At 38.0% G+C, this 27,862-nt stretch overlaps 1 protein-coding gene across 3 annotated transcripts in view; it reads left to right on the forward strand.

The window, feature by feature from the left end:
• Positions 1–722: 722 nt before the first annotated feature.
• SOS1 (sodium proton exchanger, putative (NHX7) (SOS1)) overlaps positions 723–27,862 on the forward strand; it is a 160,001-nt gene continuing 132,861 nt past the window's right edge. Inside the window, exons 1-10 of one of the 3 annotated variants that reach the window (XM_088903034.1) lie at positions 723–862; positions 1,418–1,646; positions 2,233–2,283; positions 2,444–2,535; positions 8,007–8,084; positions 8,157–8,314; positions 9,224–9,267; positions 9,408–9,520; positions 16,588–16,640; positions 16,752–16,817. In XM_088903034.1, coding sequence (XP_088759160.1) covers positions 1,454–1,646; positions 2,233–2,283; positions 2,444–2,535; positions 8,007–8,084; positions 8,157–8,314; positions 9,224–9,267; positions 9,408–9,520; positions 16,588–16,640; positions 16,752–16,817 — 848 coding nt within the window. In that variant the 5' untranslated portion in view covers positions 723–862; positions 1,418–1,453. Of the gene's footprint in view, positions 863–983; positions 1,647–2,232; positions 2,284–2,443; positions 2,536–8,006; positions 8,085–8,156; positions 8,315–9,223; positions 9,326–9,402; positions 9,521–16,587; positions 16,641–16,751; positions 16,818–27,862 lie in introns of those variants that run through there. The other 2 variants (XM_088903033.1, XM_010277994.3) reach the window with 2 other exon arrangements.

Raw genomic sequence — 27,862 nt, forward strand, 5'->3', positions numbered from 1 at the left:
AAATTGATGAAATATAACATCTTCAAAAGTAGGTCATGCATAAATACATATTTAATAATATTTATACTTACAAAAAACATTAAATATCTGGACTTTGGCTAACTGGTCCAAATTAAAGCCTTATACTTTCCTATGATTTTTCATTGGAAAATACATGCACAGGGGATCATAAATTGCTCCACAGGGCATCATAAATTTACTCAACACCATCACCATATTGATAGATCCAAAAATCAAAAAAGATTTTTTTTTACTACATAGAGCATAAAATTGTTCTACTTTTCCCATATGACAGAGGAAGTCAAGGGCCTTTTGATACTAATATGGTTGAAATGAATGGCTTATTGCTTTGTCTCTTTCAGTGAATAATTTATTAATGGGTTTTGATCTCCTTGCTGATTAATTATTATATATTCAAATATTTTAAATTTTTTATCAAAACATATTTTATTATTATTATTATTATTATTATCTATACTATCTATAAAAAAGGGAATGCCCCCTTCTTTCTGATATTTTTATTGAACATTTTTTACCATTTTATCCAAACATACAATATTGGGCATAAAAAAGACATATATATATATATATCATTTATTCTCACTTCAAAAACTGCCCACTTATATGTCCATAAATTATAAATAGTTTTATCTATACTGCCACCTGCGCATTCATGTGCACGTTTACTAATATATTCATCTTCCAGCCGTTCATATATTGTCTTTTCTTTTTTGCTGTTTGTTTTAGAGTCCCCAGCTGTTTTTTTTGTTTTGCTCGTTTCTTCAGTTCCTACTTCCCAGTGAGATCAGCTTCAGTGAGAGCAAAATCCGTTCGAACATTATTCCAACAGCCTTGTACATCGGTAATATCTCTGTTCGAATGGACTATGACTGAATCCTGTTTCCTTCCCTGTGCGCTGTGCGGCAGTGCCTAGTAGTTCCCGGCTTACTCGCTTTTATTCCTTTTTTTTGTACCCCTGCCCCACTCCGGTTTGAGGTATCAGCTTTCAACTGTTAGAAAAAACCGTTCCCCAGAAAAAAGAAAAAAACTCGCAGATTTTTTACTCAGGCACGTTAATTCTGCCACGATTATTTGCATCACTTTAGATCGCCGCATTGAACATGAAGATTGGGAGAATTAATCCCAATAGGCCTTCGTCATCGCATCTCCTTAAAAAAAAAAATTGTTCGAAAAATGTTCCACGTTTCCTCTGCTTTCAACTTTGATCTTCTCTCTCTCTCTCCTAAGTCTGAAAGAAACATCTATAAAGAGAAGTAGAGAACTGCGTGAATCATTAACGCTTTTCTAGTTCTGTACTTGGAGCTCCATACAATCTATTTCACTCTTGACTAACTCCATGCTTCGTCTTGTTCTTCTGTTTCTATCTGCACCTCCTTGTATTTGGGTGAGATTTTAGTATTGGGGGTGGAAGAATTTGTGTTCGTGCGGAGAAATGGCGGCAGTGGCAGAAGGGCCGCTACCGTATGAAGTGTCCAGTGAGCAGAGCTCTTCTAAGCCTACGGATGCGGTGTTGTTCGTGGGGATCTGTTTGGTGTTGGGCATAGCAAGTAGGCATCTGCTTCGGGGGACTAGAGTTCCTTACACCGTTGCCCTGCTCATTCTTGGCATTGGCCTCGGATCATTAGGTATCTCCAATTCAGTTTGGTGCTTTTCTCATTAAATGTTTTTTTTTCTGATTCTGGGTCGGTTCATGTTTCGTGTTTTGCTGGGAGTTAGTATAATTCAAGTTTTAATTCTGTTTTGCAGAGTAACAAGGAAGATTTTTTTTTTTTTTTTGATATTTTCAAGCTTTAATTCCTTTTTTTTTTGATATTTTCAAACTCTAATTCTGTTTTGCAGAGTAATATGGAAGTAATAATTCTTTTCTTTGACATTTTTGTATACTATCTATTTGTTGAACTTGGTTTTATTGGTGGTAAGTTATTTGTAAATGCCATCAACGAGATTTTCGAATGAAAATCAGATTTTAACTAAGGCCTGATCACTACGACCACTTTTAACCTGACCATGAATCAGAGAATATAATTATTTTCAAATGTTAGAAAATCCATACAAACTTTTTCCCATTTCCAGTATTTTTTTTGGTACAATATCCAGTATGGGGTTGAGCTGTCCATCTGTGTTTTACTTTTTTATTTATTTTTATTTTCTCTATCAAATCTCCTGTGGAAGATATCTGAAGCTTACACTACTTGATTCTTTGGTATGCAGAATATGGTACTAGTCTTCGATTGGGAAAAGTTGGGGATGGCATTCGTCTTTGTAAGTTTAGATCTTATGTTCTTTTTGTTGAAGTGAACTTTGCAACAATTAATGACGGTTTGGTATATTATGTGGATTTATCCTGATATATTTAGGAGGTTAGGGACTTCCTGCGACATTTAAATGTTATTTAATGAGGTATAATGATGTTAACGAGCAGGGGCAAATATTGATCCTGACCTTCTCTTGGCTGTTTTTCTTCCGGCTCTCCTTTTTGAGAGTTCCTTCTCAATGGAAGTGCACCAGATAAAGGTGGGCGTTCTCTACTTCTCTGTAATTTAAAGAATTTTAGTTTCACTGAGGATTATCTTGATAAACTTTCATTGAGGAATATCTTTCTTTCTTTCTTTCTATCTATCTATCTATCTATTTTTTCTGTTTATCTATCTGAAACATTGTGAGCAGAAAAATCTTTCAAAGCAAACTAATGTTATCTGGTAAGTTGCTTAAGATCTTTCACTTCTAGTCTTATTGAACAAAATTTGGTCTTCTGAACTTATTTCTGAAAGCTGGAGTGTTGCAGGATAATTGTAAGGCCCCATTCGCTTTTCTGGAAGTTACTTATCCCGGTAAATGCACTTACGGGGGTAAGTGTTTCTTGGGAAATACTTACCCAGGTAAGCACATTTACCCAAGTTCTTTTATTTCCCAGATAAAGAAGAAAATGACTGTTTTAGCCATTAAAAAGCCATTATTAAAAGGGGCAATTTACTTACCCACCTAGGAGATATACTTACCCGAGTAAGCGCTTTTACCCATGTTCTTTTATTGCCCAAATAAATAAGAAAATGACTTTTTTAGCCATAAAAATCCATTATTAAAAGGGGCAATTTTGTCCCATCCAAGCTATGGCAACTCCCCCCCCCCCCCCCCTCCCTGGTGGGAAAGTTACTTACCCAACCGGGAGATGGGTATCACTTAACCGGGTAAGTGATAACCAGGGAAAATAAATTTTCTGTGGATGCCACATAAATCTGAAAAAATAACATGGGTATCTTGGTCAATGGGAACCAAAATCCCATGGACCCCAACCATCTTTCTCCCCACTCAAAATCCAAAAGAGCAATGGGCCCTAAAAGACTTTAGGTTTCAGGAAACAATTATTGTGGTTGCTTTAGAGTGATTCTAGAAAATAGAGGCTATGGTTTTTGCTACTAATTAAATGGCTAAATTAATAAGAGCAGATCAGTCATACCAATAAATGTTTGTAAAATTTTAGCCAAGATGGTACTTACTAATGGTTCAGACCATGGGAACATGGTGTGAAAGGGGTAAAATAAGGCTGACAGAGTAGTCTGGGACATTATACCTGCAGCAGTGTTCTGGTCAGTTTGGTGTGAAAGGAATGTTAGAATTTTTGAAGGGGTCAAAACTCAAGAGAGGAGGTTCTCACAGCTAGGCACACAAGCTCTTTTTTTTTTATAAGGATTTTCTTTTTGGATATTTTTATGTAATTTCTTGTTGGTTGGGTTTATTTTGGGGATGTTGGTTCTCCTCTAGTACACATTGCCCTTGTACAGGGGTCTGGGCTGATAACTGATTGTATATTTTGTTTCATTTTGATACATAATACAATACTTTACCTTGTTCAAAAAAAAAAAAAAACAAAATGAAAATCATCACCTTCATGACTTTATGAGTTTTATTTCACAAACAAGTGAGGTTTAAAATGTTGGTGTTAGTGCAAGTATCATTCATCCAAATACAGGAAACATGTTGGAAATGTTAGAAATGTTGTATGGGAATATTGTAAAAAGATTATAGACATGGGGGAACATTGTGAAATATGCAAAAACATTGAATTTATTTTAAGCAATGATAAAAGATTCATAGGTAGACCATTTTAAATTATTATCTTGTTTCAACTCATCAAAACTATATGATAGAATGAGTTCAGGCAAAATTTAATCTCATAGAAAGTGCAAGTGATTCTAATAGATGAACCAAATAACTTATTATACAGTAAAAGCTATGTTTGAAAAAAATTTCAAGCTGGCTCAAAGTGAAATCTTGTCCATTATGTGAACAATAACACTATTACTCCAGATATCTAAAATATTGTTACCAACTTATGTTATAATACTACCTCTTGTACTCCATATAGCACTGATAGCTTTCCGTGAGAAATATGTCTATTCCAGTAATACTTCATGTCAGTACCCATAGAAATGGAAATATGTTGTCGAAACATTAGGAAATTTATGGACATTGTAAACCATGCAAACAAGAGCATAGAGAAAAACCTGCAAATGCAACTTATTCAATTCAATACGTCACAAGATACACCCCTTTGGTTAGAAATTTAAATGGCCAAGCCTCCTTGATTCTTCCATAAATAATCCTTGATTCCATTCACAATATGTCACAAGATACACTCCTAAACTAATTAAACTTTTCCATTCTAGTTATTTGATTTTTAATACAGATTCTGTTATTACTGAAGCTGGATTTCGTAGAGTGGCTCTAAAACATTTCAGGACTCCTAACTAAACTGAACTTGCTCAGCCCCATGATTCCTAAATTATCCCTGCTGTCTTATTTATGTGAGGTTTTGATTATGTTCTAAATGAATGGGAATTTCTGAATTCTGTTTGAGATGCATGCTGTAGAAGACCTTCATCTCATGTGTGCTGGCTCTAAGGATCCCACTGGCTTTTTATGGGCCCCACCTCAATTTTCCATCTTTTCTTGGAACTTTCTTTTTTAATGACTAGAAAGAATCTTACAGAGAGACTTGGGGCCTCCACACCTTCTTACTTGCCTACTGAGAGCCCAAACTACCATTAATAAGTAGAAATAATTAAAGTTTGTTATGTTTTATTAATGCTCCTTTCCCCCTTCTACCAGCTTGTCTTCTTTCTTCTTTGTTGTTGTAGCTATTTTACTAATGTGATTATAAAACTAGCGATGTATCATATATTCGATGGATTTTCTCTGATTTGTTTTTTTCTCAACTTTTTTTCTTTGTTATTTTTCCTTGGTACATAAGCCCTAGGGCTAGGGTGATGATTTTCATTGATCAGTTGCACTAAATTATGGATGAATACATACATTCCAGTTATAGTTCTCTTTAGGCTGCATTTGGAGTACAAAAGGCAAATATGTTCAGTTCATGAAGATGGAAACTTGGTTTGGTTTTCCAATGATAAATTTCATACTCTTATTAAATGCATTCTGTTGTGGTGGGTACTAACATGAAATTCAAGATTGGAATCTACCTTTTTTACATTGCCTAACTTTGAGTGCAAAAGTTTTCTTCCATTGATTACAAAAATGTGAGAGAAAACGAATTTACTTTCATTTTCATACCAAACACCTGCAAAACTGAACTGGTGTGTGAATCCGCTTTGGTTCAGCATTTGCCTTCTTACCAGATGCAGCCTTAGGGACTTACTGTTAAATAGTTCAGGCATTGCCCATAGGGGCATTTATGTCAATCTATCTTGAGTTATGTTTTATGTTCTGTCCCCATAGTTAATAGGGGCAGAAAAGTTATTGTACCATGGCTTCATTGATCTAGAGAGCAATATTTTAGAGTCCCTAGAAAGATAATATGGTGGATCTTGGAAAAGAAAGTAATGATCATTGATCATAGATGAATTGACTAAACGTACTTTAGAGGTCCCATGGTGCTTGTGTTTTTTGCTGATGGCATTGTTTTATTTGATGAAATTAATGAAGGATTAAATGCAAAATTAAGTTTACTGATAAGTGCCTTAGAAACAAGAGGCTTTTAAATAGACAAAGAGTGGTCACCACCAAAGGAAGGTTTCATAAATTTGAATTTTGATGGTAGCAGCCAGGGTACCCTGGGCAATCAGGGGTAGGTGGAATTTTTAGGGATGAGATAAGTAATAGTATTGCTATGTTGTCTGAGCCAATTGGGGTTGGGGACTCTGAGAATTGATGTGATGGCAGTAGTGGAAGGTGTTATGATGTGATGGCAGTAGTTGGGGTAAAAGAGCTGAATATATAGAAACTTATAATAGAGGGAGGTACAAAGATTTTAATAGGATGGCTGATGAAGAATGGAGAAACCATGTGGGTGAACAGAAATGAGATTAAAAGAATCAAATAGGTGATAAGAAGTATGGTAGTGAAAGTACATTGGGTCCAGAGATTGGCTAACTCCATGGACGAATCACTAGCCAAGAAAAGGGTGATGGGGGATCATATCTTTCAGGCAAAATTGTAATGAAATTTGTGGAAGAGTTGTATCTTGCCTAATGATCATAATTTAAATATAAATTTGAACATTAATGTCTGATTAATGAAATTTCTATTAATTATTGAGCAAAAAAGGGGCTTCAGAATAAGGACTAAAATAGAATATATGCTATGTAAATTTAATAATAATAGGAGTGACAAAATCATGGTATGCTTATGATTGGAGATCAAGATGTGAGTCATGTGACCTGTTTTGCTACCTTGGTTTGGTAATTCATAACAAGGAAGAGATTGAGGAGGATGTCATCCATAGCACTAAAGCAAGATAGGCAAAATAGGGGGGGGGGGTTGCATTTGGAGTCTTATGTGATAGGCAAATACCACTTAGATTAAAATTAAGATTTTATAAAACAGTTGTAAGGCCAGCTATGCTTCATAGATCAAAGTGTTGGGTAGTCAAAACAGCATGTCCGAATGAGTGTAGCAGAAATGATTGAGATGGATTAGTGGAAAAACTAGAAAGTATTGGGTTAGAAATAAAGTCATTCAAAGGAACCTAGGAGTAGCTCCAGTAGTAACTCCTAAAAAGTGATCTTTTACAAACTGAAGGGCCTAGAAGGGTTAGGGGCAGACCAAAAGGGACATAGGTTGAAATAGTAAGAAATGATTTAAGCACTCATAATTTGACACTGGATTATGGATGTGGCATTAAACAGAATAGAATGGTGAAACAGGATTCATGTAGCTGGCCCCATATAGTTGGGGTGAAGAAGAAGAAGAAGAAGAAGAAGATGGTGACGATGATAATGAATGAAACCTAATGTTGGGAATATAGATAGAAACAGTAAGGCTCCCTGAATGCATGGACTAAACTTATGGGTCATTATTTTACCTTGGTGTTCATCTAATGATGGGTTCTGATATTTTTGGCCATGCCTCCAACAAAAGCACAACGACTGAAGCACCCATGCACCACACCTAGACAAATTAACCAGTAACTCTAGAAGCTCAAAGGTAGAAAGAACTTGGTAAGATCTAGCATCAGTTGATATCTTGATGATGTGAATGTTCTACTTACTTTAGGTCTTCATACTCTCTTTGTAAAAGAACCATTTGTGTAGAGGTGAAGCATTTCAATTTGGATTTAGTAGCTCCTTCAAGAGAGTAAAGCAATATGAACCATTTACCTTTCATAATGGGATCTTGGGAACATAATTTTGGTTGTTGATTCCGTTATATAATTGTCATTTTTTACGACAGAAAATTGGATACCTGATTTAAAGAATTTAGATTATATCACTGAGGGCTCTTCAAATTTTAACAAATGCTCAACTCATGCCTGCCTCATTTTTATCCCTGGTCATTTCTGTTTATACTTGTTTGAATGGAAAACCCAACAAAAAAAAAGAAAGAAAAAGAAAACCTGAAAAGAATAAAAGAACAGAGGAAAATTTAAGTGCATGACTATACTATTGCTAATGGATTGATCAATTGTTTTCTTGCACTCAAAAGGAAATAATCAACCTTTGTTTTCTTCATTTTCCTTAATCATGCAGAGATGCATTGTACAAATGGTTCTGCTTGCTGGTCCAGGTGTTCTAATTTCAACTTTCTGTCTGGGATCTGCTCTGAAGGTATCTTTGGGTTCTAAAGCTTATATTTAATCTTTGGTTCTTTGTAATAAATTTGACAATTCCATTCTGCAGCTTGTTTTCCCATATAGTTGGAGCTGGAAAACATCATTATTGCTAGGGGGCCTTCTTAGTGCTACTGACCCTGTTGCTGTCGTGGCTTTATTGAAAGAGCTTGGTGCAAGCAAAAAACTGAGTACAATAATTGAAGGAGAATCATTGATGAATGATGGGTATCTATTTTTAATAGCTTTTCGTGTTTATTGATACCTTGGAAAAAGCTATTCTATTTCTTGTAGGCATTATAATATTGGTTAGTTTCTTAGGTACATTTAGGGGTGCAACTTGGGTGGGCCTAATTGCAAGTGTGTTTATTGGTGCTGGCCTAATTGCTGTAAATCTTGTAAATAACATTTGCACATTTATCATTAATGAAATTACTTTAACTTTACTATTACCTATCAAAAAGAATATTGGTACTAGATTGAAAGAAAAGAAAGGGCAGATAGGAAGAAAGATGTAAAGAGTGGAGAAGAGAAGATAAAAATGGGAGAGAGGGATGGAGGTTATAATAGGAAGAAAGAAGATGGGAGATTCAGTTAATGCAGAAGTCCAAGCTGTACAAGAAGGAGCAGAGATTGCAAAAGAATTGGCAGTGGAACACTTAATTATTGAAGGTGACTCCAAATTGGTTATTGGATGGCTAAAAGAGCTGGAGATTGCAGCCTGGTTTTATAGGGAAGCGTTGAGAATATTGAAGTGGTTAACATCAAATATCTCAGCCACAGTTCATTGGGAAAGATCAGAAAATGGGTTGGCAGATTTTCTAGCCAAACAAGGGTATATAGGAATCAGCTCTTTTGGGCTCACTTGTAAGCTTTATGATATAGTTTAGAGGCTGCACCTCGTGCCTTTTTGTGGGGAGTTTCACTTGTATCCCGTGCTTCTTTAATTAATAAAATTACCATTATCTATTAAAAAAAAACAGAAGAAAGAAAAAAGTTAAGGGCCTGTACCCATTCACCTCTTATTTATAATAGCTTACATTGTGTACAAAAGGACAAGATAACCCTTCTTAAGATAAATTACATATTCATTTGCACACTTGGATTTTTGTGACAGAGTTAACTTTCAATTTCCAGGACAGCTATTGTGGTATATCAGCTCTTCTATCAAATGGTGCTTGGTGAGACTTTTAACGTGGGGACTATAGTCAAATTCTTAACTGAAGTTTCCCTTGGAGCGTATGTAGCACTGTCATTTTGTATATAATTTGGTTTGAAGAAATGATTTTGTTTCCAAGTTTCTTTCTTTTGTTCAGTGTAGGTATTGGACTTGCCTTTGGAGTATTATCCGTTCTTTGGTTGGGGTTTATTTTCAATGACACGGTAATAGAGATTACACTGACACTTGCTGTGAGCTATTTGGCATATTTCACTGTAAGTTAACTTAAATATCTGTGACGCATTTTGAAATTTCATTTTATGTTGTATATTAACTGTTCATTTAATAGACTAAAATTTGTTCATCAATGTTTTGAGGTTTTGTTGCAAACTCACATTTGTTGTATTCCTCATATCAAGGAAACAAATGCTTCATATAGTCTTACGGTTCTTAGTTGAAACATGAAATGAAAAAGAAAATTGGTGTTGAGAACTAGAGGCCCATTTTGAATGATTTGGCTTGATTTCACGTGATGTTGATTAATCTGACCCTTTATGATTTGAGAGTTGATTACATTTACTTATTTGTGTGACCTGCAATTATTTTCAACTTGTTTCTGCATTAGAATGGATTAATTGCATTATCATCTTCATTCTGATAGACTACATTCTCTTCTGAATATTTTTTTTTTTGGTTAAATTTTAACAAATATTCTTAACCATGCTTGCATATAGACAGAAAAAGAAGGAAAAGATAAACTCCTGGTGGGTGGTGTGACAGCTTTCTGTTAACATATTTCTTTTTGATATCTTAATCCAGCTTGTTTTTTCTTTTTAGTTGTTTCCTTCCATACTTCTTCTGAATGGTATCTTAGATACAGATTAATATAATAAGAGAGGAAGGAGGCAAAGATGGAGAGGTTTGTGGAAGCAGGAAGATGGAAGAAAGTTCTGAACGTTGAACCTAAGATTTCCTTTTTGAAGAGATGAAAATCAAAGGGACGCTGAGCTTGAAGATCCGGGAGGCAAAGAGGGCTACAGTTTTGCTGGTGGGCCTTGAAGTGATGGAATGGTTGAAGGATTCTGTGATGGTAGCAAGCTCCAAAGGTAAGCAAACAAACTACAGGGATCTTGGATTAGAAGGAAGAAGAAGGTATGAGGTGGAATGTAAGAAAAATACCAAAGGATCATCTATTGCTCTTCAGGAACATTTTGGGGAAGGAATGAAGCAGCTGGTATTCTTCCCTGAAGGAAGAAAGGGTCAAGGTTGGAAGGAAGTTGCAAGGTTGCTTTGTGATTTCCTAGTCAGGCTAGGAAAGTTTGAAATACTAGAAAAGGAAAAAGAAGTGATTATGAGTTACATCAAGGTAGAGGGAAGCAGCAGAACCTGGTAGTTGTAGAGAAGAGGAAACTGAACTGCAAACTGATAACAAATGGAGGGAAGGAGGATTGGGATAGAAAGTTTGTGGTTGATACCTTAGCCCATCCAAAAGACTGGAGGAAGGTTGCAGAGGTGATCCTATGAGAGTTAAAGTTGAAGGCTCTGATTGTTATTACCCCTTTTGAGAGAGGAGTTCACTTTCAGACTGTAAAGGCTCCTGTTTCCAAATCGAAGTCTCTGATTGTTATTACCCTTTTTGAGAAAGGAGTTCACTTTCAGACTGTAAAGGCTCCTGTTTCCAAATCGAAGTCTCTGATTGTTATTACCCCTCTTAATAATTGTAAGGCTTTGCTTGATATGGGCGAGACAGGAGTTGAAGTCTCGGCATTAAGCTTCAATTCGGAAGCAGGAGCCTTTACAGTCTGAAGGTGGGCTCCTCTCTCAAACTCTAGAAATTATAGTATTGAGGATGATGTGTTCGTTCGTTTGCTAGGACTGCTGTTTCACCTTTGGAGGGATGATGTGTTGCAGCCCTTAGCCTCAATATGTAATGCTGGATTAGATGGAGTATTTGTTCACAATCTACATTTGTAGCTCTCAGGTTAAGTGGTGTTAAACCTGATGATATACCAAGAAGGGTAGAGGTTATAACAGATGGAGTTTCCTACTCTGTTTGGATGGCGACCTCCATTGATGTGCAGCTGTGGAAGGAAGGTTGCAGGGTGGAAGATGAAGAGACAGAGCTGATCTGTTTACTTGGGGAGCAAGGTAAGGATTGTAACATTAATATGGAAAAGCAAAAAGTGGAGAACATGAAAGCTATTGGGCAGGTTGATAGTTTAGGTAAACTGGGAAACAACATTGGTCAGAATGGCAAGTCCTATGCTAAAGTGGTGACAGATGGAGTTAAAGACAGTAAACATGCACAAGCTATTCAAATAGGAAGAGCTTAAGGCTGGTAGAAAACCAAATGCTGGGCCTGGATCGGCCTTTTAAATCTAGACTGGATGCAGGAGTGGACCATTCTCACATGGGGGAAAAGGGTGGTGTTAGAGGAAAATAGTTGGAATGTGCCCTTCTTTAGGAGTATAAGAATACAAAAGAATCTTGGGAGGAAAATCTAGCAAAATTTGAGGACTCAAAAGAGCTTAGAGTCATTCTTAGTAAATCCGGGGGTAGGGAAAAGCCAAAGGAAAAATAAAATATCAGAGGTAAAGAGATTTGTTAGCCAAAGCATTACTGGAGTGACTTCGGACCATTGTCCCATTACACTTGGACAAGAACCTTTTAGCTGTGGTCCTTAACCTTTTAGATTTGAGAACATGTGGTTGACTCACTTAGATTTTTTGAAGAGTGGAAGAGTGGTGGAGTGAAGAGGTGAGGGGGTGAAGTGGAAAAAGGGTAAAATTTCACAAGAAGTTGAAGAGTTTAAGAGCAGAGCTAAAAGAATGGAACATGGACCAATTTGGGAGAATAAAGGAAGTGAAATCAGCTTTGTTGTCTCAAATGGAGGAACTGTATGTGAAGGAATCTCAAAGAACAATGAACGGACAATAGAGAGAATTATGATGGAGGTTGAAGAAGTTAGAAAAGGTTCTTTTGCAAGAAGAAATCTCTTAGAGGTTCTGGAAATACTAAACTCTTCCACAAAATGGCTAGTGGGAGAAGGAAAAATTTGGTTATTAAACTTGAAGTGGATGGATTAGTACTTGATTCCCAAAACGATATAGCCAACTACTTTGTTAACCATTTTAAAGCTATCTTGAGGAGACAACTAGAAAGCAAAGTGGAGTTGAATGGTCTGGAGTGGCCGAGTCTCTTTGAAGAAGATTAAGGGTGGTTGGGTAGGAAATTTGAGGAGGAAGTCCGACAAGCAGTTTTTAATGGACAAATCCAAGGCACCAGGGCCCGATCGCTTTACTATGGCCTTCTATCGAGATTGTTGGAATATAGTTAAAGAGGATTTGTTTGAGGTCTTCAAAGAGTTTGAGGACATGTTTATCATTAATCGAGGAATCAATGCTACTTTTTTTTGCCCTGGTTCCAAAGAAAAAAAAGGCCTTACATCCCAAAGACTTTAGACAAATTAGTCTAGTGACTAGTGTTTATAAGATCTTGGCTAAGGTATTGTCTTTAAGGATTAAAAAGGTGCTTCCCTCCCTCATTAGTCAAGCTCAAGGTGCTTTTGTTCATGGAAGACAAATAGTTGGTCAAATTTTAATAGCAAATGAATATGTGGAGGAGATGAGAAGATTGGGCAATCAAGGTTTCATATGCAAATTGGATCTTGAAAAAGCATATGATTTGGTGGATTGGAGTTACCTATTAGAGGTGCTTTAGAAGTGTGGTTTTGGGGATAAATGGTGTAAATGGATTAGTGGGTGCCTCGCTTCTTTTCATTACCCAGTTTTAATCAATGGGGTAGGGTAGTAAATGATTTCTTCGCAGCTTGTAGGGGTTTAAGACAAGGTGATCTTCTCTCCCCCTTTTTATTCACATTGATAGTTGATGCATTTAGTAGACTTTTATCAGAAGTAGATAGTGTTGGGTCAATAAGAGGGTGGAGAATAGGAAGAAACCAAGTAGTAGTAACCCACCTTCAATTTGCAGACAACATCATGATTTTTTGTGAAGGACTTGAAGTGTCAAGGGTGCAGAATCCAAAGAACCTAATCTCACTTTGTGGGAAGGCTTCTAACTTGAAGATCAATCTTGAGAAAAGCTGTGTTGGGGCTAAACCTAGACTAGAGGGAGGTGGAGTCTATTGCTGCTTGCTTAGAGTGCACCATTTCTGAGTGGCCCTTGACTTACTTAGGACTTCCCCTAGGTGCCAACCCTAAGGAGAGCCACTTATGGAACCCAGTGGTGGAAGTTTGGAAAAAGATTTTGACTTGGAAAAAGAACTATATATCACTTGGGGGAGGAGTTACCTTGGTCAAGGCCACACTTGCCAATCTCTCTATCTACTTTCTATCCGTTTTTAGGATACCTTGCAAGGTAGCTGGCAGACTAAAAAAACTGATGAGGGACTTCCTGTGGGAGCTAGGGGAGGAGAAAAAGGATCACTTAATTACATGGGAGGTAGTGGGTTGTTGTAAGGAAGAAGGGGATTTAGGGTTAGGGAACTTAGTTAATAGGAATGAAGCTCTATTAGGTAAATGGCTTTGGAGGCGGCCTTTGGAAAGAGAGAGGTTGTGGCATGAGGTGGTGGAGAGCATCCATGGCTGTTCTGAAATTGGATGAGATGCCAGGGTATGTCGACGGGCTCGGCTCACCACACCTTGGAAGGCAATCTCTGGCATTTTTCCTAAATTCCTCCGGTCTGTAAGGTATGACGTTTGCTCAGAATTGTTTGTGGATTACTCTGTGATGATATTCGGAGGAGTTGGGCAGCGGTGGCATCAATAGCCTCAAAGGAGACCAGATTACAAGCAAGGTGGACTCCTCCTCCAGAAGGGGTAATAAAGCTGAATTTTGATGGTAGTAATGAAGGTAACTCAGGGCCCTTGGGTATTGGAGGAATCTTGAGGGATAAGGATGGCAACATTCTCCTTATTCTCAGGCGCAGTAGGAGTTGGAGATTCAACGAGAGTTGAATCACTAGTATTTGTACAAGGCTTACAGATTACCAATCTACTTGGAGTGGAGAATTTGGTAGTTGAAGGGGATTCCAAGGTGATAGTGGGGTGGTTGCTGAATCCGGACACTGTCACTTGGGGCTACAGAGATCTTCCGAGAAAAGTAAAATGGCTTACAAGGAATATGACAGTCAATTTCCAGTGGGTCAGTAGATCAGCAAATGCATTGGAAGACTCTTTGGCTAAACAAGGGGTTTTTCGGGTTTCTTTGGCTAACTTATAGTCTTGCTTACCAATAAGTGTTTGGGTCTGTACTTACCCCTATGAGGAGGTAGCATCTCATGCCTCCTCCAAGGCTGATTGTACTTCCTTTTTTTCTCTATAATAAAATTGCCTAATCATTCATCAAAATATAAATTAGAGAGGTTATGAGGGAGAAATAGATGCTGTTCCATGAAGGCTGCAATCTGCAACTCTGTGTGGGTGGCCAACTAGGTGATGACTATGACCAAAAATGAATTCAAAGGGCTCCCCATGGATCCCATAGTTCAGGGCTCGCAAGTGGTAGCAAGATTCTCTCATTCCATCCATATGCTACAGAAAGATTTGCAACCATCATAGCATGTGATGATAAAACTAAACGCTTCATGGTTGTTATATATCGGAAATTTGGAACCTAGGGTATGGAAGGAGTCTTTGGAGAAGTTGAAATTCAGGTTAGAGTTTATAAGGAAAAGAAAGAATGTATAAGAGAAGAGAAAGTTTGAGAAGGCAAAAGCTAAGGTCCTCCCCATCTCATTTTGTTTTATTAAATGAGCAAATAATAAATCAGAATATTGCCCTCAACTACAGTTGTCAAGGTCCCTGGAGATTTTGGGTGATAAAGCAGTGTGTAGTCACCTAGTCACTAGCCACAACATAGGTGAGGTGAAAAACGTTTACAGACAAAAAAGAACTAAATTGTAGGTTAGTTCCCTAATTGTGCATACCAATCAGCATGTATATATAAATTGAAAAGTTGCAATTTCATTACTAATAATATTGATTTTCCTTTGTAACATAGCCAATCTCATAGGTCTGTAAAAGGAGTTTGGCTGCATGAGCTCTGATGAGTGATTCCTCTTGTAAAAATATATGCAAATTCTTCTCCATATTTCCTTAGCACTACCAGACCTTAAGTTCTTCTCTATGTCGACTGAGGAGATTGGAACTCCAACGGTGTCCCCATATTAGTTGGAAGTTGACCAAGGGTAAGAGGTGTAGTGGTATGAATGAATTCCCACCCCAAAAGATTTTTTTTATCATAATGTGGAAAACTATATACAATTACAAATACATTTCTAAAAGAGCACAAGAAAAGACAACAAAACTATTGGCCTATCTAGTGAATCAGGCCTACAGTAATAAAAACAAAATACACTAAATATACCATATGCAAAGCCCTTCTCTGTTCACACTTGGGTGGTAATGGTTCTGATTGACGATGAGGGAGACAAGAAGGTAAACAAAGGGGGTTTTGTTGATGCAGAGGAAGAGGATCAGATTTATGAAATCCTTGTAATCGATGAAGAAGTGGCAATAGATAGAATTTTCAAAAAAAAAAAAATAGTACCAATAGATAAGGATGTTGGATCCTTGCCTTGGTCAGCCAAATTCTTGGATTGTTCCTTTTTTCTGGGCAGGGGATACGCCTCTTAACTATTTCCTAGAGAATTGGAGCCTGGAGGTAAAGGACAGGGTTAGATCTAATTTTGAATGCTGACAATATAGAATTGGAGTTTACTAACTCAACCTTAATCTGAATTATTTGGGGTTGGCTAAGGAAACTTGTAGAGTGATTTTTTATCTGTTTGATTGGGAGTTAGGGTCACATCAGAACCATCTAGAGGAAGTAGGAAACTGGAAGAGGTATTAGAAAAGTAAATGAATGAGAGGCATAAGCTATACAAGTAAAAGATAGTGTTATTTCTTTCTTTCCTCCTTTCTTTTCCTTTGGGGTTGGGGAGTAGATAGGGGTTGGTTGTGGGGTGTTTTTCTTTTTTTTTTTCCTTGGTTTCTCTTGTTTTGTGCTTGCAAAATTTATGCTGTTCTCCAACTCTGGTTTTCCTTGCTTTTAGTATTGGTTTGATGGCTGTATCCTCCACTGTGGGTGCATATGTGTTGTTTTGCTCGGGGTACAGGTTTGTAGTGCATTGCAGCTTTTCTTAGCTGCATTTCTCTTAATATTTTCCTTGTTTTATGCCCTGTAGATTGCTTGTATACCTTTTGTTTGTTCTTAATAAATCTTATATTGAACATCATAAAAATATAGAATTCATAAGTTAGTGATTCATTTTCATAATTTATGACAATCTAACCTAAAATGTGTTGTTTTTATGTGCTAGGCTCAAGAAGGGGTTGATGTTTCAGGTGTCTTGACAGTGATGACTCTAGGAATGTAAGTTATATTAGTGTCATAATTTCTTACATAGATTGACTATAAGCTCATTAAATTAGATAAAAGATGGGAATAAACAATTCTTGTATTACACATATGGACATTGCACAGGTTCTATTCTGCAGTTGCAAGGACAGCTTTTAAGGGTGAAGGCCAACAGAGCTTGCATCATTTTTGGTATGTTATCCATATTGTTTGGGAAGAAACTAACCAATACTCTACATTGAAAATATGCCATCATTTCCAATTAATGTAGTTAAGGAAGCTATGAGATAGCCAAGGGTTTTACCTGAATGTGAACCATCTCTGTGAAGCATTGGGTTGATGGATCTGTAGAAGAGTATAAGACTAGGTTGGTAGCCAAAGGTTTTACCTGAATGTTTTCATCCAATCTAGGGTTTCATGCCTGTAATGAAGAAGAGGAAGAACACTTGGGTGAATGCTCCCACTCCCAAAGAGCAAGGTTTTTTTTTTTTTTATTTTTGATTTTTATAATTGAAGTATGATTTTATTAACAGGGAATGAGAACTATTACAATCATTCCAAGGGGAGGCATGAGATGCAACCTCCCCTTACAAGGAAGAATACATTTTAAACACCAGGAAGGATTACAAAGCAGCCCAAAATGTATTTTCTCTGTTAATCCCTTGTTTGGCAAGACAATCAGCCAAAGCATTCGATGATCTGCCCACCCAATGGTAGCTAATGTTCGTTTTTCTTGTTAACCACTTGGCTTTTTTAAGAGATCACTGTAGCACCAAATCACTGAGTCTGAGTCTACTAGCCAACCCACCACAACATTAGAGTCTCCTTCAATTATTAGATTTTCCACACCTAGCTGACTTGCAATTTGGATATCTTGTAAAACCACTAATTGTTCAGCCCTATTAGAGTCTCCCAAGCCTGCTGGGCCAGAGAATAAGGCTAAAATGTTGCAGTGCTTATCTCTCAACACCCCTCCTATTTCAGAAGGTCCTGGGTTGCCCTGACTACTTCATCAAAATTCAACTTTACACTTACTTCAGGCAAAGGGACCCACTCTGTATAGACCTTATCCTTCCTAGAAGAACTAATTGCCACAGTTAATCAATTCCTCCAAAGGTCATCAAAAGAAAAGGATTGGAAGGAATAAGTAGTTATCAACCAATGTATTGTTCTTGTCAAAATGCAGTCCCTAACAGTTTAAAGACTTCTTTCTCTTGAAAGATTTTAGCATTCCTTTCTTCCCAAATTGTCCAGAGGGCAGCTTCTCTAATACATTTTCACATGCTCCTCCCTCTTTTAGTGGGAAACACAAAGAAAGATGGATGGAACTGTAGCCTTACATCTATACGTGAGTTCCACCTGCACCCAAACAAAGCAAAAATCCAATTCCAAATAGCTGCAGCAAAGGAGCAGTAAATTCGTAAGTGGAAATGATCCTCACCATTAGCTTTGCAAATAACACATCAATTGGGAGACAAACACATAAAAGGCCTTTTCTTCTGTAAGCTCTAAAGTATTGATTTTTCCAAAAAATGCCTCCCAACAGAACACCACAATTTTAAGGGGAACAGACCTAGTCCAGACCTCCTTTACCAGAAAAACCCTCTGAGTAGAAGAACAAAGGGACCTAAAGAAAGAATCATAGGAGAAGGAACCTTTTGGATGGGGGATTGGGGATCCAAATCTTCCTATCTAGTTGATTGGGGTCCAAACAAACATTACCAAGAAGAGTTAGGAGTTCGGAGGCACACTGAAGTTCATTGTCCCTTAAGCCTCCTCTAAACCCAAAATTCTAACTTAAAGACAGAGGGAGGACAGGAGAGAGGAGTAAATTAGAAACAACCTTCTTCTTAAACATGGAAATGGATATACTTTAGAGCTGAGTTACCCACCCAAAAATCATCCCAAAAGAAAACAAAATTGCCAGAGCGAACATCATACTTGAAAAAATTTAGAAAGAGGAAGGATGCTGTGAATTTCTTTCCAAGGTGTAGACAAAGTTGCCCAACGTGATACACCAGCTTCCCAACCATTTTCCAAAGACCCATGAATACTAGCTACAACCTCATGCCAAAATCTCTCTCTCTCTCTCTCTCTCTCTTCAATGGCCATCTCCAAAGCCACTTTCCCAAAAGAGATACATTCTTAAGGACTAAATTGCATATTCCCAATCCGCCTTCTTCATTGCTCCTACACACTAATTCCCACCTTATCAAATGGTCCTTTTCTCTTCCCCTGGTTCCCAAGCTTCTTGGCCTCCCTATTCTAGACACTGAAATAATAAACCGACAAATTAGCCAAAGTGGATCTTAACAAAATTATTCACCTAACCCCTAGAGAGATATAATTCTTCTTCCAAGTTGCTTGTCTTTTTTCAAACTTTTCCAAGATTGGAGTCCAAAAGCAACTCTCCCTTGGATTAATACCTAGAGGAAGGCTTGGATAGGACATAAGCTAGGAATAAGTAGGACAATCTAAACACTCTGCCACAGACTCTGTCACAGACTCAATAGCCCTATCATCCATATTAATTCCCATTGTGCAGCTCTTGTCTAGGTTTATCTTTAAATTGGAGACACTCTCAAAGTGTTTTATCAATCCTTTTAGGTTCCTCACCTTACTCAGATCTCCCTCTTCATAGAAAATTATAATGTCATCAGCAAATTGGAGATGGGTTACCGAAATTTTATTCCTGCCTATTCTCCAACCTTTTATTGCATTTTCCCTATCAACCTTCGTAATTAATCTACTAAAGACATCAGCTACAAGGGTGAACAGAAAGGGCAATAGAGGGTCATCTTGCCTTAGGCCTCTACAAATAAAAAGATGTCCTTGACCACACCATTAACCAATACTGGACAATGACAGGAGCTGACACAACCCTTCACCTAGTTACACCATCTTTCCCCAAAACCACAATTCCTTAGTACCTTTATCAATAAATTTCATTCCACCAAGTCATAAGCCTTTTCTATGTCCAACTTATAGACAAAATCCTATTGGCCGGACTTCCTCATTTTCTCCACACATTAATTGGCTAATAAGATCTGATCAATTATTTGTCTTCCTTGCACAATGGCTCCTTGGACTTGACTAATAAGGGAGGGTAGAACTTATCTTATCCTTAAAGACAACACCTTAGATAAAATTTTGTAGATTCTAGTCACAAAACTAATAGGTCTAAAATCTTTAGGATGTTTCACATCTACCTTCTTAGGGATTAAAGCTATAAAGGTGGCATTGACTCCAAGGCTTACTAAGTGTTTATCTTCAAACTCTTTAAACACCCTAAAAAGATCTTCTTTCACCACATCCCAACAATCCTGATAAAAAGCCATGGTAAAACCACCTAGGACCAGAGCCTTGGACCTGTCCATTGAGAAAACTACATGTTTATTCTCTTCTTCCTCAAAATTCCTTTCAATCCAGTTCAAATTCTCTTCACTCAATCTTGGCCAATCTATACCTTCTATGCTTAACCTATCATTTAAAGTTCTTATGAGAATTGACTTAAAATGATCCACAAATAACCGGGCTATCTCATCCTGATTTTTGATTTCTCTTCCCTCCAATTCTAATTTAGCAACAAGGTTCTTCCTCCTCCTCTTATTAGCCAAGGCATGAAAACATTTTGTATTCCTATCCCCTTCCTTAATCCATATATGTCTTGACTTTTGCCTCCAGGAAATCTCTTTTCTAAAAAGGACTTCTTCTAGCTCCTTCTTGAGTTCTCTTCTCAACCCTCTCTCTTGCTCAGTCAAAATCCTTTGAGATTCATTGCCATCCAACTCCTCAATCAGGGACAAGGAAACCTTTTGTTCCTCTACCCTCCCAAAGTGGTTTTTGTTCCATTTTTTTTTAAATTTTTGATCTTAGCTTTTTCAAATTTTTTTATGAAATCTAACTCCTTGCCACTTCACCCCCCTTAACTCTTTAGTCCACCACTCCTCAACCTTATGCACAAAATTCGGATAAGTTAACCACATATTCTCAAATCTAAAAGGTCTTGGTCCATTCCCTAGTAGTTCTTGACCTAAAGAGATAGGGCAATGATCTAAGGTAACTCTAGGTAAAGTCTTAGCCACCCAATCCATTCAATGGTTCTCCCACCCTACATTGAAGAGGAGCCTATCCAATTTAGAACGGAGAGGGTTATCTTGAAAATTAGACCAAGTATAATAGGCTTGCAATGGGGGGATCTCCTTTAACTTACAATGATTAATAACATCATTAAATCTCATCATGCTAGTTGTAATTGGGTAATAGGGATTGTTGGATTCATGTAGAATCTAATGACTTTCAAATCTCTCCCCAAACACCAAGGGCCATCCCATAATCCTTGTATTCCATACAACTCCTCCCACATTTCATTCCTTTCTCTATAGTTGTTTGGCCCATACATGTTGTTGAGTTTTGGGCTGATATAACATGTTTTTTATTTACATAGCATAGTTAGGGAATTATTGGGCCTTAGGCCCATTTGTTTATGCTTTAAGTTAAGAGTGTTTTTAAGTTCTCACAAGTAGCCGACTTACTAAGGGCATACTTGTCTTTGTACTCTCTTTTATTTATGAGTATATAATCTAATGAAAGGGGCAGCCAAACCTAATTCTGAGCTTCTTCCATTCTCTTCTATCTCTCATCTCTCTTTCTTAGCTGAAACTTTTTCTCCTCTTTCTTTTCTTCCTTCTTTTACAGTTTTTATATCAAAACAGGTTGTCCAAACCTTTCTACTTGGTATCAGAGCAAGTTTAAACATTTCTTGAGCTGCTACATCATGCAGCCCTAGATCGGCTGATTGCATGATAAGGTAAAGGACTGATCGAAGACTAAAGTAAGCCCAATTTTTGGATTTTTTGGTGGAATTGCAACCCCTTGTAGTTGGTCTAGGGTTTTACACCAAATTTAGGAAGAACTGGAGGTAGGGGGAGAGTCCTGTTTTAGTAGGACTCTTCAATTTTGACCTAGGAAGTGGCGTTCTATTTTTCTAGGGTCCCTTGAGGTCTTTTGAAGGGGGGCGGTTCAAGTCCCAACATTTTTGGAGGTCTTTGGAGGGAGCAACAACTTCTCTCTCTTCTCCCGCTCTTATGGAAAAAGGAATCTTTGGAGGGAGGGGCTTCTAAGGTTCTAGGAGGGTGTTTGAGGTTTCTAAAGGAGATAAATACCTTCTTTTTCATCTCAAATTGATTTCTTAACCTATTCTGAGAGTTATGGATGGTTGTGTAGTTGAAAGCAAATTTTCGGGGGAAATGAGATCCGGGGGAGGAGGTATTGGAGACCATTTCGGGGTTGGAACCATCATGACAGTCAAGTTGGATGGTACAAACTACTTAGAATGGTCACAATCTACAAAGATGGCCATTCGTGCTTGTGGGAAATTGGGGTATGTCACCTAGGGGTGTAAGCGGATTGAACTCGAATCGGATAAGGCAATATTCGAATTCGAGTCTGATTAAAAAATCCGATATCCGAATTCGATTCAATATCCGACAGATATTGAAAATTAAAAATTGAATTCGAATCCATTTAAATATTCAAATATTCGATTCGATTTGGATTTGACTAATTAATTATTTTAAGTAATTATTAAATATTTTATTTATATAAATATATAAATTATTTATATAATTTAATTATCATATATATAAATTATATAAAACATTTAAAAATTTTATATACTATATATAAGAAATTAAGAATTAAATAATCGGTCGAATTCAAATATTTATCGAAGCGAATCAGGTCATATCCAAATTCGAATCTGATTAACTATTTGGTATGAATAGGATATTTGAATTTGACTGGTTAGATATTCGAATTATTTGAATTCGTTTCGATTATGTCGAATCTTGAATTCAAAATCAGATTTTTGAATACCGTTGACACCTCACCGGTGAGGAAAAGAAACCTGAAATTAACCATTCCCGATGGGTACAAGAGAACTACATGGTGATGACTTGGCTGTGTAATTCCGTGTTTGGGAAAGTAGCAAAGATGCAAGTATGCAACAACTTATCAGAAGTTCCTAGAAAAGAATAGGGTTTTTGACTTTTTAGCTAGACTTAACCCTGAGTATGATATTGCATGACAACATATTCATTCCAGAGACAATATAACTCTCTCTTAGGCGTATGCCTTTTTCCCATATAAGTATGAACTTTGTATGGGCTAACATAGATAAGGAGATTTAGGATGGAGTAGCGGAAACCTACTCACAGAATGAAAATGTTGCTAGGGTCTATCAGTTGAGAAACCAGGTGATTGCTACTAGGTAGGGAGATAAGTTTGTTGCTTTTTATTTTTCAGCCCTAAAAACCTTATGGCAAGAGATAGATTATTTGGAGATTGTGGTTTGGGAAAGTAGCAAAGATGCAAGTATGCAACAACTTATCAGAAGTTCCTAGAAAAGAATAGGGGTTTTGACCTTTTAGCTAGACTTAACCCTGAGTATGATATTGCACGACAACATATTCTTTCCAGAGACAATATAACTCTCTCTTAGGCATATGCCTTTGTGTTTGGAGAGGAGAGTAGGAGAAATGTGATGATGAGGAACCCAAGCCTTGAGCAATCAGCTATGGTTAGCACAGTGAAGCCTAAGCCGAGTGGGGATAAGGATGGAAATGAACCGAGGAAGGAGGACAAAAGGGATTTGATCTATGATTACTGTAAGACACCCAAACATACCAGAAATACTTGCTAGAAGCTTTACCCACACCTTGTACTGAGCCGACTCAGAAATAAGAAGGGAAATGTGAATATGGTAGTGACTGGTGATTTATTAGGGCCACCTACTACAGGCTTTCTAGAATTTGTTGCAGCAGTTGTAGTGAGGGCCAAATTGGAAAGATAAGGACAATTCCTGAATCAAAAGGATATAGCCAGTTCAAAACCTATTTCTGGTGGATAGCAAGGTGTAGGTGGATCAGGAGGTAGTCATTCTACCTCGTTTGCACACACAGGTAGTTCACATGCCATTGCAAATTATATATCCACTACAGGTAAGGGGGGACCTCCTAGATTATAGACTTAGGAGCCTCAGAACATATGACCAATATTTCGACCATTTTCACCTCATACCACCTCTGCGTAGAGTTTCCATAACTGATGGATCACATGTTCCCATTATTGGGAAAGCGTCTGTCAGGATAACTGATACCATTACCCTACCTTCTGTCTTTCATGTTCCTAGACTAAGCACTAATCTTTTATCTATTAGTAACTTGACAAAGAATTTGAACTGTTATGTGATTTTTTCTCGTGGTCATTGTGTTTTGTAGGATTTAGAATCAAAGAGGACGGTTGGGAGTGGTCGTGAGGTGTATGGAATCTATTTTCTTGATGCGCTTCCTAGTCATCAGAGTGGGTCAGATTATGCTTTGGCATAATCGGTTAGGACATTTGTCTTTTGCTTCTTTGCATATTTTTTCCTCAAATTGTTTGATTCTGTTAGTTTGTCTAGTTTGGAATGTGAGGGATGTCAACTTGGAAAGCATTGTAGACATTCCTTTAAAGCAAGTAACAAAAGATTTTCTTTTGTTTTTGATATTGTTCATACTGATGTGTGGGGGGCCGTACCATGTTTCCTCTATGGGTGGTTATCGGTATTTTCTTCTATTTGTGTATGATTATTCTCGGTACTCTTGGATATATTTGATGAGATCCCGTGATGAGGTACTACTGTCTTTGGCTCAACAATTTCATCAAATGGTGCTGACACAATTTGGGGTACGGGTGAAAGTGTTTAGATCAGAATATGCCAGGGAGTACTTTGCAGTAAACCTGTCATCATACCTTTTGGAGCATGGGGTTATCCATTAAAGAAGTTGTACATACACTCCACAATAGAATGGTGTGGGAAAGGAGGAACATACATATTGTGGAAGCATAATATTGATCTCTACAGTTCCAGTTCGTTTTTGGGGTGATGCAATTTTTTTTCTTGAGGTGGAGACATTCCATATTCCTCTAAGGGTGTTTGGATGTGTCTTCTTTGTCCACGTTCTTGGTCCTCACCACTAAAAGTTGGATCCTAAGGCGTAGAAGTGTGTCTTCCTTGGGTACGTAGGAAATCAGAAGGGGTATTGTTGTTATGATCCAGTCTCCGGGAGTCAGTATGTTACTATGGATGTTAACCTTTTTTGAGTCCACACCTTTTTTTCTTGGGGGGTTCTTCTCAGGGGGAGTGTTTTAGAGAAGGAAGTGAACAATCTATACCACTTCTTGTTCCAACTCCTTTGTTTACTCCAGTGTCTAACCTACCTATCTCACCCACTTGGCCACCTCCATTGCGTCTTATCTCTCAGTGTTTTACACAATAGTGCCTATGACAGCATAGGGAGGTTGATTCCACAGTAGAGGAACCCACGTCACTCCCTATTGGCTCATCGGAGATTCTAGGTTTGATTGATACAGACCTAAGTATGCCTCTTGTTCATCCTAATGGTTTAGTTGCTATTGATACTACTACCCCTGCTCCTAACGCCATTGCTGATGAACTTGATCTCCCTATTGCCCTCAGAAAAGGGAAGAAGTGTATTACTCATTTCATCTCACACTATCTTTTTTATAGTGGATTATCCCTTTCCTACTGGGCCTTCCTTACCTCCCTTGGCTCCGTGTCTATACTCAATAGTGTTAGTGAGGCTTTCTCCAAACCTGAGTGGAAGACATCTATGTAGGAGGAAATGAAAGCATTGATTAAAAATCAGAAATGGGAGATTATGGATTTGCCTGATGGCAAGGAGATTGTTGGATGCAGATTGGTTTATACAATGAAGTACAAGGCTGATGGGAGTATAGAAAGGTACAAGGCGAGGTTAGTTGCAAAAGGATATGCTCAGACTTATGGCATAGACTACTTGGAAACTGTTAGAATGCTCGAGTCAGGGGTATTTTGGTCATTCTGGTGTATCTTCTTGAATGTGAAAGGTCTATTGTATCTGAGTTTAAGTTATGTGTCCCATCTTCTATGAGGGACAAAATTGTCTTTCTTGTAACTCTAAGTTTTATGAATAAAATTCAAGTGGGTCGGTTAGGAGAGTGATTTTTTAACATTCTCTCTAGTCTGGCCGAACTCTCTTCTTCTTCTCTCCTTCTTCTTCTTCTTTCTCTTTTCTTTCTTCTTTCTTCTTCTCTACTTTGACCTAGAGTCAACTAGGGTTTATTCACATGGTATTAGAGCTGTAAGGTCGTATCCTCACTTCTTTCTTGCTGCTGTTCTCTTTCTGGGTTCGCCGCCAACCTTCACAGTCATCTTCTTCTTTTCCGACTGACCTGAGTGGAGGTTCGATAAGGGGCTGAAAAGGAGCTGTCGTTTTGTGGGCCTGGAGGTGAGAATGCCTCCGGTCATTGCTGTGGTGGTCGTTGGAGTGGTATATTAAACCCTCTATTCAGTATCGAAGAGGGCTGAATGTGGACATGTATGAACTCTACTGTTGCTGGTCCAAGTAAGGGACTGTGAATATTTTCTTTTTGCTTCAAAAGTTGGTTGTGGTGATGCTCGGTGTGACTGATATGCATTTCAGTTGTGTTCCTCTGCATTTCTCTTCATATGTATGCTGAAAGAAGAGTTGTCGACTACTGAAGTTCACAACAACAGTAGATTGGTGGTGGTTGTGTCGTGGTGATTGGTGTATCTATGTTTCTAAATATTTAAAAGTTGATCTCCTGGACCTTGTGTGTAATCAGTTCTGCAGTGTGCAGCCCAAGTGTTTGATGTGAAGACTGAATGATTTCAGTCTTAGTGTGTTGATGGTGAATTGTTATGCAGTGTGCAGCCCAGGTGTTTGATGTGAAGACTGAGTGATTTCAGCCTTAGTGTGTGGTGTGTAATGTGTATTTAAAGAAGCTGGAGTTAGTGGTGTTAGAAGTGAGATAAGCCTTGTGAAAGAGTGTGAGGTTGTGTTGTGTATTTGAAGGTGAAATAATTAAGATGGATTCATTTGAAAATGGGAATGATAACAAAACAGGTGTCATGCTTTCTCCAGACTATCTAAGTGTTCAAATGACATCCATCAAGTTGAATGGTGAGAATTATGTACCATGGGAAAAATCTGTGGAGGTGTTCTTGAAGGCCAAGAGGAAGGTAAAACATGTAAGAGAGGAGAAACCTTCCTCTGATTCCCCTGGGTTCAGTGTCTGGGAACAAGAAGATGCACAGATAATGACATGGCTCTGGAACAGCATGGAACCAAAGATTAGTGTGAACTTCATGTTCCTAGATACACCTAAGGAAATCTGGGATCATGCTAAGAAGTTGTACTTTGGACAAGACAATACAACTAGGGTGTATCAGTTATACCAAGAGTACTTCAATTTGAAGCAAGGGAGTCAAAGCTTGGAAGAGTACTATGCAAGTTTGAGGAACATTCGTAATGAGCTCAATGTGTATCACCCTCTAACATTAGATGTCCAGATCCAACAACAACAACGTGAACAACTTGATGTGACTAGGTTTCTTGTGGGCTTGAAGGCTGAGTATGAGCCTATTAGAGCACATATATTGGGGGGATCAGCTCTCCCCTCACTTGAAGAAGTTTTTGCCTGTCTTAAAAGGACATCCATTGAGTCGGTGGAACATTCTTCCTTCTCTGATAGATCTGGTTTGGTAGTGACTAAAGGGAGTGGCCGTGGAAGTAGAAGTGGTGGTGGCAGCAGTGGCCCTCCAAGCAACCGTGGTGGACACATGTTTAACCGGGCTAGTGGCCGGACTGGAGGCCGAGAGTCAGGGGGAGGCCGTGGAAAAGGAAAGAGTAATGCTCAGAGAATATGTACACATTGTGGCTTAGAGGGGCACACAGTTAATTTCTGTTATGATTTGCGTGGTCCACCCAACACTTGGGCTAACCATGCTACATCTAAGAGTAGTAGTATAATTACTAAAAGCCAGCAAACTGCCCCAACCCCTTCCACACTCGCTTGTGCTTCTGGGCAGGAAATGGTGAGTGTACCACGGGCAGTATATGAGCAGTTCTTTCAAACATCTCAGCAGAACACAGCTACACTTGCCCATTCAGGTATGACTTGCTTAGCTTCCAAAGCCTCACCCTGGATCATTGATTCCGGAGCCTCGGACCATATGTCTGGGACTCCTGATGTATTTTCTTCCCTTTCTCGCTCCTCCACATCTCAGACAGTTACACTTGCTAATGGTTCTACATCTCCTATTTGTGGTGTTGGTGATGTTGATCTTTCCTCCTTGTCTTTAGCATCTGTTTTATATGTTCCTAAGTTCC

This window comes from Nelumbo nucifera, chromosome 4, assembly GCF_055504915.1.
Source record: "Nelumbo nucifera cultivar China Antique chromosome 4, China Antique-T2T, whole genome shotgun sequence".
NCBI classification, from domain to species: Eukaryota; Viridiplantae; Streptophyta; class Magnoliopsida; order Proteales; family Nelumbonaceae; genus Nelumbo; species Nelumbo nucifera.